Below are 17,730 nucleotides of genomic sequence, written 5' to 3'. Positions count from 1 at the left end.
TTTGACATCTGCTATATATCTATATTCTTAAAAACTACGAAGACCTGTGGGTCTTGCCCGAGCTCGATGAAAGGCAGTCTCGTCTCGGGAGCGACGATGTAAACACCGCTCCGAAATAAACGATTGATAATGGAATAACGCTGAGTCCCGTCTTATTTCATACATAACATTGGCGACGAGGATAATAAATCTACGCGTGCTCCGAATGAGTGCTCCGTTAGACTAGCCGCAAATAGAAATTCTAATAAACGAAAAGAAAACCGGATGGATAATAAATAATACTACATCTGTATTACTGACAATATGTGAGAGACTTAGTATACAGGTTCCTGAAAACGCGAATATATACGCTCTGAGACTTTTAGTGCGTGAATTCATAAAAAAATCGGACGAGAAGAACCGTGAGTGTGTCGATGGTTCGAGCTCGGAAGTGCGAGTGGAAAAAGACATGGCACGAGAGATAGGCAAATTGGTGGACTTCGATCCAGAAATACAGCTATGGGAAGACTACGCCAACCAATTCGAGTTTTATCTTGATGCCAACAGCATCACTAAGGAAGGTAAAAAACGATCTACTCTTCTTACTGCCGTGGGGGTAAAAACATATCCTATAATAAAATCTTTTTGCCTTCCGAAAAAACCGAAACAGGTGTCATACGACGAGATCGTAAAGAAATGCAAGGAACATTTCGGTAAATCATCGAATGTTTTACTACACAGTGAATAGAAAGTTTTCGTCTCTTAAGCACCCGATGTAAGAATGTATGTAAGGAATGTTTACATGTTGGAATCTTACGCTTCTGATGGAAAGCACGTAAGACGGTCAAAGACCGTCTAATAATTGGAATGCGGATATGCATTATCATTAGTTACGAGACAATTCATTGTTGAAGATATAAATTTGATAGACTGGTGAATTCGAAAAATTAACGACGGAGCCAGGTGCTTCCCACGTGCTTCCCATCAGAAGCGTAAGATTCCAACATGTAAACATTCCTTACATACATTCTTACATCGGGTGCTTAAGAGACGAAAACTTTCTATTCACACATACAAAGCACAAGAAAATAAATTTGAACTAAACTGGTGATGAGAGGCATCAACGACAACAGAGTCAGGGCGGCTAGGTAGTAGTGGAGTAAGGCTCCGGTCAAGCATCTCTAGATACCAGGTTTGATTTCTGGCTCCGTCGTTAATTTTTCGACTTCACCAGTCTATCAAATTTATATCTTCAACAATGAATTTACTACACAGTTTTCAGTTTCACAAACGCGACCAATTAAAAGAAGAATCGCTACACGATTTTGGTCGCGAACTCAGAAAACTGGCCCAAGAATGCAAATTTAGGGGTCCTACAGAAAAATTATCATTAGAAATAATGCTTCGCGACCTATTTGTAGCGGGTATCAGAGACGAGGAATTACAAAGATATTTGTGACGAAGGCACGAGGAATTAGACGAGGACGCAAATCCAGACGGACTCACGTTAAGTAAAGCGTTAGACATTGCTCGAAACGTAGAATCGACTGCAAATCAGCAAAAATTACTCCGAAAAAGAGAGGCAAATGCGGTAAATAAAATTGCGAATCAAAAGAAAAACTTTGGAGATAAAAGTAGCCGAGGAAAGGGGCGCTACATGTGTGGATACAAAAATCACACTCCTGAAGTTTGTTTTTCCAAAAACAAAAAATGCGGCCAATTTTGTTCATAAGAGTCTGCTACCGTTCGTAATGAGTCTGAAATATAATGTGACAGATTCATTTCATTTTTTAGACCAAATCAAACTGAAAAAGATAAACGAAGACCATGTTTTAATATCACTGGACGTAGTATCTCTTTTTACTAATGTTCATAACAGTTTAATAAGGAAAATCATCATTGAGCGGTGGGATGAAATCCAGAAATTTGTGCAATTAGACCAGACTACTCTACTAGAGCTTATTGATTTTTGTTACGACTCGGGATATTTCGTGTTTGATGGCAATTTTTACCTTCAGAAGGAAGGATGTGCTATGGGGAGTCCAGCAAGTCCTTCAATTGCCATCATTGCAGTAGATTATGTTGTTTCAATGGCGTTGACTCACCTTCACTTTGAAATTCCGATTATTAAGTCGTATGTTGATGATCTCTTCGCAGTAATTCCAAAGGATAAAGTAGACAGCATCTTAGATGTGTTTAATAGTGTTGACAAGGACATCCAGTTTACCTTGGAAGTTGAGAATAACGGGAAGTTGCCTTTTTTGGACATACTAATAGAAAGATCAGAAGATGGTGATCTTATAACTTCTTGGTTCAAGAAACCGAACAGCTCAGGAAGAATTTTGAATTTTAATTCCAATCATCCATTGAACCAGAAATTGGGAGTTGCAAAAGGGTTTTTGAACAGAGCCATGCGCTTGAGTCATGTGAACAAGACCAAGGAAAGTATTCGCATGGTTAGAAGATTACTGTCATCTAACAATTATCCAAACAAGGTCATCAGCAAGTGTGAGAAAATTGTGTCCGAGAGGATTAGAAACAACATCAGGAGCAACAATGTCAACAGGAATTGGTCGTTTAGCAGATTTCCCTACATAAAAGGCTTGTCACCAAGACTGGGATCTTTATTTAGGCACACCAACTGCAAGTTGGTATTCTATAATGTATTCAAGGTTAAGGATCTATTTTCCCGGCTAAAAGACAAAGTGGAGAAAGAAGATAGATCTGGCCTGGTATACAGGATTCCGTGCTCGTGTGGGAAATGGTATGTTGGACAGACCAGGCAAAAATTAAAAGCCAGAGTGAGACAACACAAACTTGACTGCAGACCTGAGAAGTCCATAAAAAACAACAAAACAGCATTAGCCGAACATCACTTTGTTGAGGATGGTCATAACTTTCAGTTCAAGGATGTTGAGATTTTAGATCTGGAGAAAAATTACATGAAGAGAAACCTAAGTGAAATGATTTTTATTAAGGCGATGAATTGTGTCAATTTTAGATCCGACACGCAAAACCTCAGTACAATTTACAGTGACCTGATAAATGATGTTAAGGATTTAGTGAAGTCATAGTAATTATTTTTATTTTACTCAGAGGTTGAACTTTCGCGCACAATATGAATAGCACTAGTCATGGACAACAGAGTCATGTTGACAATACAGATAATGCGACCTCCACACGTACTATCACACTGTGTGAGAGCAGTACAGTCTGTGATTTAAGAGTCACTACGTTTGACATGTGTATTTGTCCATCATTATATTTGTCCATTTTATTTTATTTAAATTGATTTATTGGCACAATGAATTTATAATTTTATTAAAAAAAATGTATACATCTGTCTAGTCTTATTTAAACATATTTTTGACTTGATGTTATGGACCAGAGGATTTTAACGATGATTTAACCTCAAAAGTAAATATTTTGTAATTTTGTTTAGTTTATTATTTCTGAATTTGTAACTTACATGTATCATGTCTATTGTTTTATGCAACTTAATTTTAAAGTTTATGTACATCTGTTACAGCTTGCCTGATGAAGTTGGAAAATAAATGAAACCAACGAAACGTTGCAAATTTTGATAAGTTGAATCTGATCAATTCTGTCCAAGTTCCCAAGAAAATTTAGTATTTAATGCGGTACGTGTTCGAAAACCGGGCACCTCAGTAGAGTCTGTAAAAGTAAACAAGGGGTTTCGAGTAGCTCGAAGACCAAACCATCTCGTACACACCGAGTAGAGAACGACTCGTCGGAAGAGATGGGCCTGTGCGACGAAGGCAGCGATAGCTATACTAACGCGATTGTGCACCGAGTAAGCCTGGGCGAAGATAATAATAAATACGAGGTCACGGTCGAGTTAAACTCAGTGCCTTGTTCGTTCGAGATTGACAACGGCGCACACGTATCTCTGATAAATCGAGAAACGTACAAAAAAATTTGGCCGCAGACTGCACCCAAGTGGTCAAAAAAAGAGGTCAAACTTTTCGCGTATGGGAAAAAACGATTGAGCGTTCTGGGCTCGACGAGAGTCTCAGTAACATACGGAAAACACGAAGCGAATTTACCAGTGACTCTTAAAAGAAACGATCGTACCAAACCTTCTCGGAAGAGACTGGTTTGATGATCTTGGAATAAAAATAATGGGCTGATTATACAAAAATGATTAGCCAGTCTCCGCTCACAACATCTTCAAAACTAGAAGGACACAATGGGACTCCCATAAGCATCCAATTAAAAGAAGGAGCACAACCGAAATTTATGAAAGCAAGGCGTGTCCCATACGCGTTACAGGAAGCAACAAACGAAGCGTTAAAAAGTATGCAAAACCAAGGAATGCTTATTCCTGTGATGCAGTCAGACTCGGCCACTCCTGCACACTTCGTTAAAAAAGCAAATGGGAAAATTTAAGTAGCGGGAGACTACAAAGACACGGTAAACCCAAAAATCAAAGATTCAGAATACCCCATTCCCACTGTGTCTGAAGCTTTCTCGACGCCTTACGGTGGAAAATTTTTTTCACAATTCGATCTACAAAATGCATACTAATATGTATACTAATATATAGATAATATATTATCATATACAAATAGTATACTAATATAATATATATATATTAGTATAGACAACATTAAAACCCAAGGACGAGTAAGAGAAGGACACGATGCACGTGCAAAAAAAGTTTAGAAGTGGTTGCACGAGGCAAACCTTAAAATCAACATGGAAAAATCTATTTTCGGTGTAAAAGCCATGGAATTTCTAGGACACACTATTTCGGCAAAAGGAATCAGCCCAATGGAGGATGAATTAAAAGCAATCCAACGAATTCCCGCACCAAAAGACGAAAAGGAACTTCAAGTTTTCCTAGGAGGAATAAACTTTTATGAGAGGTTTATAAAAAACCGCGCAAAAATTGCAGAGTCATTGCACCGATGACTGAATGAAGGAAACAAGTGGACTTGGGGAGATGCAGAGCAAAGAGCCTTTGAAGAACTCATAAGAAGATTGATGGGATCGGAAGTTTTAACACACTACGACGACAAACTCCCACTTGTTGTCTCAGCAGATGCTTCGCTAATCGGAATCGGTGCAGTTCCTGCTCACGAAATGCCCGACAAATCGGAGAAGGTAATTGAATACAGTTCGAAGACCCTTACGAAATTACTCACAAATTGAACGTGAGGCGCTAGCGCTGACCAAAGCCACCGAACACTTCCATCAATATCTGGCAGGAAGAAAATTCAAACTGATTACGGATCACAAGCCACTTTTAGGCATCTTCAAGAAGAACAATAAAATAACACAAAAACTCTCACCTAAACTCGAACAATATAAGATAACTATGTCAGCCTATGAGTACGAACTGATTCACCGACCTGGAAAAAAGCACGGAAACGCTGATATGTTATCCAGATTTCCCCTTCCAGAAGAAGCTACAGAAGACGAAGAAACAGTGACCGTTCTTATGCTAGGAGGTACCTCTAGGAATCCGATCTTAGTCAAAGACATCAAAGAAGAAACAGAAAAAGACGAGATGCTAAAAGAGATGAAAACCTATATTAAGGAAGGATGGCCAAAAAACATTTCATCGTCGATGAGGAACTTCTGATTGAAAAGAAACGAACTGGCAATCGAGGAAGGCTGCATCGTGCGAGGTAAAAGGGTGGTTGTACCGAAGAAACTGCAACGCGAAACCCCGAAATACTTGCATTTGAATTACTGCGGCGTTGTGGCAACTAAAGCATTTGCCCGATCGTACGCATGGTGGCCCGGGATCGACGAGGATATCGAAGTAATGATCAACAATTGCGACAATTGCTAAGAAATCAAGAACAACCCGCCTTGAGCACAGATAAAAAATTGGGAAGTCCCGCAAAATCCGTGGACTCGGCTACATATTGACTTGGCTGGACCATTCCGAGGATAAGTTTTCTTGATCGTAGTCGATGCAACATTGAAATGGTCGAAGTTTCCAAAGTTTCCTCGACAACGTCAAAAAGAGTAATTATCGAACTAACAAGACTTTTTGCCACCTTCGGCACACCAAAAACGATCGTCTCGGAAAATGACACCTTGTTTAAATGAGCCAAAATTGCGGAATTTACAAAAAAAAAAAAAAATGGAATTAAGCAGGTTTTCGTTGCTCCTTATCACCCGGCGGCAAACGGACAAGCTGAACGCGCTGTGCAAACAACCAAACGTCATCTCGTCAACGGAAACTGGGAAGAAAAGGTAAGCAGATTTTTGTTGAAACAACATACGACCCCTTCAGCAACAACAGGCCTCACAGCAGTCGAGATAATGATGAACCGAAAACTGCACATTCCTCTGGATATCATGGAACTAAATAAAGAAGGAAAAATTCCGACGTCGACGGAGACTCGGGCTGGTACGAGAAAATTTAGGATCAACGAAACGGTTCGCATGAGAATATATCAGAGCAAAACGGAACCGAAATGGGCACGAGCAGCCATTATAAAAAAAACTGGCCCCCTGTCATACGAGGTACGAGAAGAAAACATTGGACTGTTTCACAGACGCCATGTGAACCAACTCATCAAGATTAAGACTGGATCAGCAAGTGAGCCGAAAACACTGTCGACGCCGAAAAAGAAACCGATGGACGAAAAACAAACTCACTATCCACTTCGAAGAAAAACAAAAAATCGAACTTAAATAGGAATAGAATTTTTTTGTTGTTTTTTTTCCTTTTGAATTCTTTAAATTTTGTTCATTGCATACTCCAGATTTTTTTACAAAAATTCAAAAATTGGTTAATTTCAATTCTTTTTCCCAAAATACACATTTTTTTTTCTTTTCTTTCTTCCTCTCTCCAAAAATATTTTTCCTGTTTAGTCGTGAAAACAATACATGTCTCACACTAGGGGGGAGGGATGTTATAAATGAAAAATATCTCACGTCAGTTCTTTCATAATTTTCCACAAAGAACTCTATGTTGCCCTGGATTTCACTTGAAGGTACGATCTCAAGGTCATTGTAAGGGACCCTTTCTATTAAAGTAGATGCCCATTATTTTCGCTCCGAAATCAGATAGAGTGAACAATTGCACCTTTAGCGACTCCTGAGGGTCGAAATAGCTCTAGAAAACAATAATAGGTTAATTTTAAGAATATCTATTTTCGTGAAAATTATATGAGCCACAAGTTTTCAGGCTCCGTCGAGCGGATCTGATCGTGTTCTGAAACTTGACCTTCAAGTAAAAGTTCACGGTCATTAGAAGGTCAAGCTGAAGATATCTTTACTACAGTCCTATACGTGGCGCAGACAGTCTTCCGACTGGTTCCGATGGCTCTGCACTGAATAGAACGGGACAGGATGATCGGGCGACGGTCAGCGCCACGTACAGGACGGTGGCAGAATCAATAACGGTGACAAACAACAAAAATGACTTGTCAAAAATTGGCGCTTATATTTTTTTTAAATAATTCGTCCTTCAAATGATTTTGAGTTTTTGACTCCAGGTCAAATTCAAGGTCAGTATCGCATCTCTTATTGAAAATTACGTAAGATCTGACCTGGGTAATTATCTGTCGACTACCCCTAACGATGATATGGGTATTTACATATTTTTTCTCTACCCTGTACAATAGTGCGTTAGTCAAAAAATATAAATGTACACAACCGTAAAGCTTTTCTTCCGGTAACGCTATGAAAGAAGCAGTAACCAGTAAACGTATCAACACGCATCCTGATTAAACTGAACTGTGTACAATTGCAAACGGATTCAACTATTCATTTACGACAAACTCACGTACTGTTGCGGGATCGCCGCAGGCTCCTCTGTGGGGTTTGAAGTTCGTGAAGTTGTCCACTTAGTTGATAGCAGGCCCACTCCTGCTGTGTTCAATGAGAAGGTGTACTCAAATAATTAACACTTTGATTAATAGTAACAACGGAATTTATTAAAGATATAAAGAGTACAAGAGATGTGTAAAGCTTAAGCGTCGACACGTGAATGCCGCGCGAGAGTCACCATGTTCCCCTCTCGCCTTCTTGGCTTTCTCCTACTTCGCCGCTACTCCCACTCTAGCGCTTAGAGAGAGACAGAGTATCTATACCCCACATACTCCCCCCCGAGTGTTAACGACAATAAACAATCTTTGTTATTTATTACAAGTGGAGAAAATATGTTAATCTTTTAATGTATAACGCTTTACGTTTTATACAAGATTTCTTAAATCTAAGTATAGAAAAATATAATAGAAAACTTAAAATTACGTTATTCTATTTTACATTTGGTGCGAAGCTAACCTTTGGTTTGCGCGCGTAGGTTCGAATAGCAGGTACCTGCTCCGGCGCTAAGAGATTTTCGATATCCTCTCTTACAAAATACGCAGGTTTTACATTTTCGATGCTTACGCTACGAGTCGTTCCGTTCACATCAATGTCGAAAATTCGATCGGACACGCGTTTAACAACTTTGTGCGGACCTGTGTACGGGTGCTCGAGCGACTTTTTTATCGTACTATTAACTCTAAGCCATACATGTGAGCAAGTGCTCGAATCTTTGTGAACAAAAATGCGCTTCTTATGGCGATGCTCGACCGGAACAGGCTTAACCGCGCGCATGTGCTCGCGGAATTCTTCGAGAAAGATTTGCGGGTTCGGCGTGAAATCGTCAGAGAGAACGAATTCGCCAGGAATACGCAGTGTTGTTCCATAAACATATTCTGCCGGTGACGCGCCAGTGTCAAGAACATTTGATCGAAGACCAAGCATTACAGTGGACAAAACGCGTGTCCAATTGCTTGTCTTGTGACACATTATGGCTGCTTTTAGGCATCTGTGCCAGCGCTCGATAAGGCCATTTGCGGCAGGATGATACGGAGTCGTACGAATTTTCCTACAACCGGATAATTGCATAAGTGCAGTAAAAAGTTGACCTTCGAATTGGCCGCCCTGGTCACTTGTTACCGTTTCTGGCGCTCCAAAACGAGTGATCCAATGATCTATAAAAGCACGACAAACTGTTTCAGCTTCTATATCTTTTAGCGGAACGGCTTCCGTCCACCGCGAAAAACGATCGATCATGGTAAGAAGATACCTGTAGCCATCGCTAATTGGCAAGGGTCCTGCAATATCTATATGCACGTGTTTAAATCTACCATCTGGCGCTGCAAATTCAGCGGGTGCGACATGCGTATGTCGTGAAACTTTCGACTGCTGACATTCTAAACATTCTTTACACCACGTTGCGATATCTTTATGCATTTTAGGCCAAACGTAGCGTTTGCGGATAACACGATCAGTTACCTTTGCACCCGGGTGCGCCTGAGTGTGGAAAAGATCGAAAACTTGTTTTCGTAAAGCTTTCGGTATTACCGGTCTTAACGTTTCGCCTGCTAAATCGCAGAGAAGTGACGTGTGTGTTGGGCCCCACTGAATTCGCTTGAGATTAAGGGAAGATTCAGTGGATTCCAGAAGTTCTTTCAACTCTTCGTCGTTTTCTTGCAATTTTGCAAGTTCTTGCAAACTAAATTCAGTAGCAAGAGCGAGAGAGTCAACGCGCGATAAAGAATCGGCAACGACGTTTTCTGGGCCTGGCAAATACAAAATTTTTGTCGAGAATTGCGAAAGAAACGAAAGTTGTCGAGTTTGACGAGGCGATTTCTTATCAGTACGTTGCTGAAAAGCAAACGTAAGTGGTTTGTGATCTGTCACAAAAGTGAAGTCCCGAGCATCAAGAAAATACTTGAAGTACTTGGTGGCTTCAAAAAGAGCTGTTAGTTCTCGATCGTATGCGCTGTAATTACGTTGCGCTGGCGTGAACTTGCGTGAAAAGAAAGCAAGGGGTTTCCACGCGCCGTCGATCTTTTGCTCCAACGCGGCACCCATATCGACGTCGGATGCATCAGAGACTAATCTTGTTTCAGCTCCGTCTGAAGGATGAAACAAGAGAGTAGCGTTTGCAATACTGTTTTTAACATCGTTAAATGCTTTTTCTGACTCAGGCGTCCAAGCAATTGGTCGCTTGTCGTTCTTTTTAGAGTCTTTGAGAAGGTCATTTAACGGTGCTTGAATCTGTGCAGCGTGTGGGATGTTGCGTCTATAAAAATTCGCGATCCCGAGGAAGCGTCTTAATTCTAATCTATTTTCCGGCTTGGGAAAATCGAGAATAGCACGAACTTTCTCTTCGGTTGGCTTGCAACCATTACTGTTAATTAGATGTCCCAAAAATTCGATTTCTTCTTTTCCGAATTCGCATTTTGAGACGTTAATGAGCGCGCCTATGTCTTTAAGTCGACTACAAACTATGCGCAAGTGCTCTTCATGCTGTTCAGCATTGTCAGAGGCGATGAGAATATCATCAATTTAAGTAAATACGAAATCTAAATCGCCAAGAGCACGAAAAATGTGACGTTGAAACGTTTGACTTGCATTTTTCAAACCAAACGTCATACGCGTAAACTCGAATAATCCGAACGGTGTAATTACTGCCGTTTTTGGGATATCTTTTTCGGCTATACGTATTTGATTGTACGCTTTATAAAAATCAATTTTTGAAAATATGCGTTTACCGTGTAAGTTTGCTGAAAAGTCATGCAAATGCGGTACCGAAAAGTTATCGGGCTCCGTAATTGCATTTAATCTACGATAGTCGCCGCAGATACGCCATGTCTTTTTTTTTACAGTCATGTGAATTGGACTTGCATACTTGCTTTCAGAAATACGACAATGACCAAGTTTTAAAAGACGTTTAAAATCAGCTTTTGCGATTTTTAATTTTTCCGGCGATAAACGACGCAGGCGTTCGGCTACAGGCCTACCATTGGTTACGATGTGGTGGACAATGTCCTCCTCATCGTTGCCTGTTTGTGGGAGAGGTTTTGGTTCTGCTTTGCCTGTGATTTCAGGGAAATCAGACAAAACTTTAGCGTACACGTCCGCGATTTCAACAACGTTAAATGAAAATGCTGCAACTTTTTTAACAACACCGCGGGTAAACGCATTTGTTTTTGGATCTATGAGCCTACTGTTTTTTAAATCGGGAAGTAAGTCATAGTGTTTTAGAAGATCGGCTCCTATAATTGGATGCGATACATCTGCAACGCAAAAGTTCCAGGTAATCGGTCGTATTCCGAGATGAAGAGTACGAAATTCGTTACCGTAAGTATCTATACTCGTGTTGTTTGCAGCAAAAAGTTTAAAAGAATTCGGATTTTTATCAGCTGGGTTTCCAGCGGGTAAAAGCGATATTTCCGCGCCCGTGTCGATCAAGAAAGTCTCTGCAGTCGTTTGATCGAAAACGTGAAGTCGCGCGGAAAGTTGTTGTTGTTGAGTAATGACTTCTGAGGCAGATAGTCATTGCCCATTTTCTGGGTTGTCTACCCATTTGCATGGCTTTTCGTTGGTGCCACGACAGAATTTCGCCTTCTTTCCGAATTTCTGGTGTGTCCAACACAAATCTTTGTTGCTATTGCGATTTTTGGAAGGAGCACGATCGCGACTTTTTGAGCGAAACGTTTTTTCGAGAGAATTAACTTTCGTCGCGAGATTCGCTAAATCTTTGCGAATTTGTTCAAGCGTACTTGTAAGTTCATTCGTTTGCGGAACTGATTGCGCTGTTGATGCCGCGGAAACAAACTGAGGCGAGTTATACATAATTTCGATAGCCAAATCAGCGGCTTTGGCTAAATCATCGTTGCTTTCGTAAGTGTTTGTAAATAATATGCCTCGAATTGTTGGCTGTAGATGATCTAAAAATATCGATTTGATTGCAGTTTCATCAAGCCGGTTATCTACGTTGAGACTACGTATTCTGTTAAGTATCAACGATGGCTTTCCCTCAGTTAGGACTTGTCCTTTTAACAGTTGACGTAAACGCGCTTCAGAAGAAGCTGAATACGCTGAAATCAGTCTTTCCTTTATTCTCACATACGGATCTGCTATATTAGCATCGGTGACGATATCGCGACACGTTTGACCGATCTCATAATCGAGAGCACCTAAAACGTAATCTGCTTTTGTCCTATCAACCGTTATATGCGCGTTACGGAACGAGGCTTCAATTTGTAGGAACCAGTAAGCTGGATCGTTTCGAAAGAACGGCGGAAGTTTCGGAACTCGCGTTGCTTCGATTTGCGGTTGTGGTGCAGGAATTTCTCGTTGTACCTGCCCCGCTTGAAGCTGACCTAACTGCTCTTGTAGCTGAGCAATTTGCGCTTGTGCCGCAGCAAGTGCAGCCGCGTCTCCCATTTTTGTGACGGAAAAATAAAACCTAACTTACGCTTACGAGCGTATTACAATGAAACTAGCTAAGCCTAGGTACGCCGCAGGCGTCTCACAATTTTCCTAGTGTACGCGCGCAGGCGTCTCACAAAAATGATAAAAAACTAGGTTTCTAATTTTTATTTTAACGCGCTAAATTTTAACAATATACTTATTTGTTCAAATATCGATTCACTTTGTTTCGATTCAATATGAAAAACTAAAAGATTCAGTTGTACGTTTTTTATTTTCAAAGAAAAAAGTTTTTAATTTAAAATTAAATTGTTTCAGTGACAAAGATATCGAAATAGTCGATTTCTAAGTGAAAAGATATCTTATCTCTTTGAATTTCGAAAGAAAGCTTCTCGATTCTCGCTAAACGTAAATACGTTTTCGGTTACGCGAAGAAATTCGAGCTAACTTTGCGTGTACGTGACGTGTTCAAGGGCGCGGCTCGCGGATGTAAACAATTGATGCCTCTAATCCCGAGAATTCGACGAGTTATAACCTGACACTCGTTTGTTCGAGTTTTGCTCTCGATCATTTTTTATTCGCACGCACGCAGTAAATACCTTAAAACAAAGATGATCAGCGATGTTGATTCACGATGTCCAGGATGCAAGCTGTCCTTGGCTCGCTGAAGACGATGTTGAATCGATGAAATCCTCCAAGAAAAATCGCGTTGACACCACAGCAATGCTGCGATGAAAACTGCGCTGTTGGCTGCGTCGAAACGGGCTGCAAAAGCACGTTGATCGGCTGGTGCCTCGATGATGACGGCTGCGGGACTTGGCGCGCTTACGCCTTGACGAAGAAGTCGATTTGCAGACCGGGCGTGCTCTCTCGCACACCGATGTTGAATGGAGAAATCCAGGAGACTGGCAGGCAAGCACTGTGCCAATGCCGATGTTGAGAAGTTTTTCTCAAAAGCTGCTCTCTTTTTGTTGAGAAGCGCGAGCAACGAGTGGTAACACGATGAGAATCGTCTTTCTTTGTGTGACGATGTTGGCTGGATTTTTGTCGATTTTTTTGAATCGATGAACCAGCCTGACGCTGCTAAACACACACTTTCTTGACAGTCGGGTCACCAATGTGGGTGACGAAGGTAGTGAAGTTGTTCACTTAGTTGATAGCAGGCCCACTCCTGCTGTGTTCAATGAGAAGGTGTACTCAAATAATTAACACTTTGATTAATAGTAACAACGGAATTTATTAAAGATATAAAGAGTACAAGAGATGTGTAAAGCTTAAGCGTCGACACGTGAATGCCGCGCGAGAGTCACCATGTTCCCCTCTCGCCTTCTTGGCTTTCTCCTACTTCGCCGCTACTCCCACTCTAGCGCTTAGAGAGAGACAGAGTATCTATACCCCACACCTCCGCGACGGTAGCGACACCTCGGGCAGAGGCGTCAGAGCGAGGACCCGCGGGCGGTAGTCGATGCCTGACTGGCGAACGTGTAAGATTGTGATGTGACATCTAATAAAGATATACTTTAGCGTTGTTAGAAACGGTCTAAAGTGTAATCAGTTATCCTGACCTCTCCCACAACACGTACATACTGCAAATATGACAATAAATAATATTAACTTACGGGGGTTCTACTCGATTCGACGGGCTACTAGGGCGGTGGCTCTGACGCCACGTCCTCGTCGGGGCGTCGACATCGCAGCGCCCTGTGATTCTTTGGAGGCTGAGCAAATGGATTAAATGATCACTTGTTCGCCTAGTGCATCATGCATAATCTTATTACAAAATAAAACGTCATTTGCTCACATAATCATGTGACATTTTACGTTATGATGCATTACCTAATTTTCATATCATGCGATAAGTTCCATGCCCACATGAAACCCTATCCTACACAACTTGTTTTTCTGAACGCTTTCATAGCACCGGCACACAAAAAAAATTGAGTAGAATGTGCATTTGACCGGACCTACCTACGGGTACGTATTTTGGTCCGCTGAATCCGAATTCGAGGTCAGTTTGACCCCTACACCCCCAAAATTTCGAGAAAACTTCGAAAAACCGTAAAAATGATGAAAATCGGCAGTTTTAATGATAAAAAAAATTTTTTGGAACTAAACTAAGCGTGATTTTCATGTATTTCGATCTGCTGAATATGAATCGAAACTTTATTGAGACCAAGAGCCATTTCAAATGTAAAAAAATCACACAAACCCTCCAAAATTCCGAAAAAATATAGTTTTCATGATAAAAAAACTTTTTCTGGTCCAATTCAGATAAAATTTTATATCTTTTCATGTCTTCAATTCGCATCTTAATTTTTTTAGTCTATTCACCCTCTAAAGCTGGAAAAATTCGAAAAAATTGTAAAAATTATAATTATAATTTTTACAATTTTTTCGAATTTTTCCAGCTTTAGAGGGTGAATAGACTAAAAAAATATAATTATAATTTTTACAATTTTTTCGAATTTTTCCAGCTTTAGAGGGTGAATAGACTAAAAAAATTAAGATGCGAATTGAAGACATGAAAAGATATAAAATTTTATCTGAATTGGACCAGAAAAAGTTTTTTTATCATGAAAACTATATTTTTTCGGAATTTTGGAGGGTTTGTGTGATTTTTTTACATTTGAAATGGCTCTTGGTCTCAATAAAGTTTCGATTCATATTCAGCAGATCGAAATACATGAAAATCACGCTTAGTTTAGTTCCAAAAAATTTTTTTTATCATTAAAACTGCCGATTTTCATCATTTTTACGGTTTTTCGAAGTTTTCTCGAAATTTTGGGGGTGTAGGGGTCAAACTGACCTCGAATTCGGATTCAGCGGACCAAAATACGTACCCGTAGGTAGGTCCGGTCAAATGCACATTCTACTCAATTTTTTTTGTGTGCCGGTGTAGTTAATGCACTGCCAGACCAGACATATAATAATAACAATTAATCGTCTACATCACAATTTTTGACAGATTGGCTTTCTTGTCCGTGCTTTGGCGCATGTGGATACATTGGGGGTTTAAAAGAATCTAATCATGTCAAGTAGTAACATAGCTAAAAAAAAAACAATTAAAACAAATTCGTTATTTAAATATTTGTTGTGAATTTTGATGCTTGACGACGTAGAATTCACTAATGACATCATAATTGTATAAAATTGGCTCTTTTTTCATATTAATTTGGTATTTAAAAAGGGAGGGTTCGTTTTGTAAGTTTTTCCAATCAAAGACGGAAGTCAGATCTTAACCCTTTCACCAGGTTTTGCGAATGATGGAGGAAAGGTATCAGGGTCGGCGAGATATTCACATGATAGCAGATTACTGCTGCAGGACTCTACAAAGGCATAGTTCCTAAAAATATTATAAAAGAAAAGCTAGCGAAAACTGAAACTAAGAGAAGTTTCAAAAAAGTATTTGAATTTCTATATCCATTTCACTTTTGTCTGAATAAATTCAGTATAACTAAAGCCATCGATATTTTTTTCGATAAATTGTAGATTGTGACGTGGCTTTTTCCCGCTCCTCGGTCAATCGGATAAAATGACCGAGAACTTACCGCGTGCACAATAATTTGGCGTCCACGATGTACCCTGAATCTAAAAACAATATCGCGAAGTTTTGTTGGGCGCCTGGCGTGATTAACACGCCTCGAAATCGTTAATGCGCTATACCTCGGCAATATGCTCGGTAGCTCAGTACCGCGGAGAGGGAAGGGGTAATTCTTGGGTAGAAAGAGAGGCGAAATACGCAATGCCAATACGTTATTTTGCTAAGCAATGATAGACTCAAACTAATATATATTTTCTGCCAAAGATGATACAAACAAAACAAAATGAAAAAAACATAATAGGTCAAACGTCGCTCATTGCGACTCAAAATACAGACCGGGAAATAATAATTCAACAGTCCCTCTTCGCGATTCAAAATGCCAAACAATAACAATACTAATTCATAATTCGCTATTCGCGATTCATACTCAAAGGCTTAGATTTAACAAAAAAAAATAATATAACAGAAAAGAAGAAGAAAAAAAAATGACGAAATCTAGACGGCTTCTAATGCCTACGTGCGCTAGTCACTGCTTTGACGATAACAATAACTCAAAACTAAAACAAAATGGGACTCGACGCGCTAACCGCGTTTGTCCTCTACTAACTACAGCGCTAATCGCCAACTTAACAATAAACCGCTAGACAAAAACTAAACCGAAATCATAATTGACGCGCTAATCGCGATCGTTAATAAATCTAGAAAATTCTTTAGGCCTACGTGCGCTCATCACCACCTTACTAATAAACAATAATTCATGAACTAAAACCATAATTTGGCTCGACGCGCTAACCGCGACCAATTAATAAATCTAGAAAGCTTCTTATTCGTTCCCAATTATAACGTATCATTACGCATCCGAGCTTAAGTCGTAGTCTCCATTCCCGAAAAGTTTGCAAACCGTCCCGCTAATCTGAGCGTCTACGCACGATGATACGCGACCTACACAAGAGGTGACACTTTTTACATACGCAGACTCGACAAGACCCTGTGCAGCGGAATTTGGCTATATTCAACTTCAAACCGAAATTGACTCAACTCAAAACCGTGACTCTACGCGAGACTCTACAGGAACCAAATTGACTTTACGCGTTATCGCGAAAACTCAGGCTACGGCCATCAATAAGGAGATCTAACTCAACAACGGATTGGCCAACCGTTTACCGGTGCGCCGCTCTAAATTGCACTCGAAATGCGTTCGCAAAGAATTAATAGCGCTTACCGCTTTGCAACCACACCAAAAAGTCTCAAACCTCAGTTTCAGCCATGACACACACTACTAAAATTTTTTCTTTCTCTCTTTTTCGGAACTTGACTCTTGCGATCTGTCGCCAAGACTCAAGTGACGAGCTCCGCTCATCGGAGCCGTAATTCGAACATGCCTCGAACATAGGCGTTATCCGTCGTCAAAATTCTTCCGCTCTAATTCGTGTTCACGTTACGAAATTCTTATAGCCTAACTTATCGCTATCGTTGGCTCCCGCTGCTGCGGGGTGCTGATTGGTGGTCCAGTCGCCGGTATCACGTAGTTCGACAGTGGCATGGTGCCGACTTCGCGAGGTTGCCTGACGTCAGCATGGTGAGGGGAGGCTACGGCTCGCCGGCCACCAGCGGGAGTCTCTTCCGCCTTGAGTTTCCTCGCGGCAGAGCTCTACGTTGACGCTCTCTCCGTAGCCTCGCGTGAGGCCCTCCTTTTGTCACGACCTGTCGCGACTGTGGTTTTATAATGCTTTTCGAATTTGCCGCCGATCTCGTGTATAATGCCGCATTTACTTGAAACAAAGAAAAATAACAGAAATCCTGAAAAATCGTCTTCGCCAGAACGAAAATTTTCCACCCTCAGAGAATTGGATGCGTGATCTTTGTCCTGGCACTCTTTTTCGAAAGGATTAGCGGTCTGATCCACGGGATCCCTAATTTCGAGTCCCATCTAGGGTTCGGGGAGCCGTTTGGAACGCGCATCCGAAATGCCACGTTACAAGATATAAAATGAAAATCCAAGTTTTCAT

The 17,730-nt window shown here is 40.6% G+C and overlaps 1 protein-coding gene across 1 annotated transcript; it reads left to right on the top strand.

The window, feature by feature from the left end:
- The first annotated feature begins 448 nt into the window (after positions 1 to 448).
- Positions 449 to 3,053, top strand: LOC124309688 (uncharacterized). The gene is made up of 2 exons (XM_046773528.1): positions 449 to 560; positions 1,774 to 3,053. The coding sequence occupies exons 1-2, from the start codon at positions 449 to 451 to the stop codon at positions 3,051 to 3,053; spliced, it is 1,392 nt and encodes a 463-aa protein (XP_046629484.1).
- Positions 3,054 to 17,730: the final 14,677 nt, after the last annotated feature.

The sequence above is a fragment of the Neodiprion virginianus genome, unplaced genomic scaffold, assembly GCF_021901495.1.
Source record: "Neodiprion virginianus isolate iyNeoVirg1 unplaced genomic scaffold, iyNeoVirg1.1 ptg000010l___fragment_2___debris, whole genome shotgun sequence".
Taxonomy (NCBI): Eukaryota; Metazoa; Arthropoda; class Insecta; order Hymenoptera; family Diprionidae; genus Neodiprion; species Neodiprion virginianus.
This window is presented reverse-complemented; position numbering and strand designations above follow the sequence as displayed.

Excerpts from the sequence above, each read along its gene's own strand:
- LOC124309688 (XM_046773528.1), top strand. The coding sequence starts at position 449 with ATGGCACGAGAGATAGGCAAATTGGTGGACTTCGATCCAGAAATACAG. Across the intron at positions 561-1,773 it reads CAACAGCATCACTAAGGAAG|ACCAAATCAAACTGAAAAAG; the intron begins GTAAAAAACGAT and ends TTCATTTTTTAG.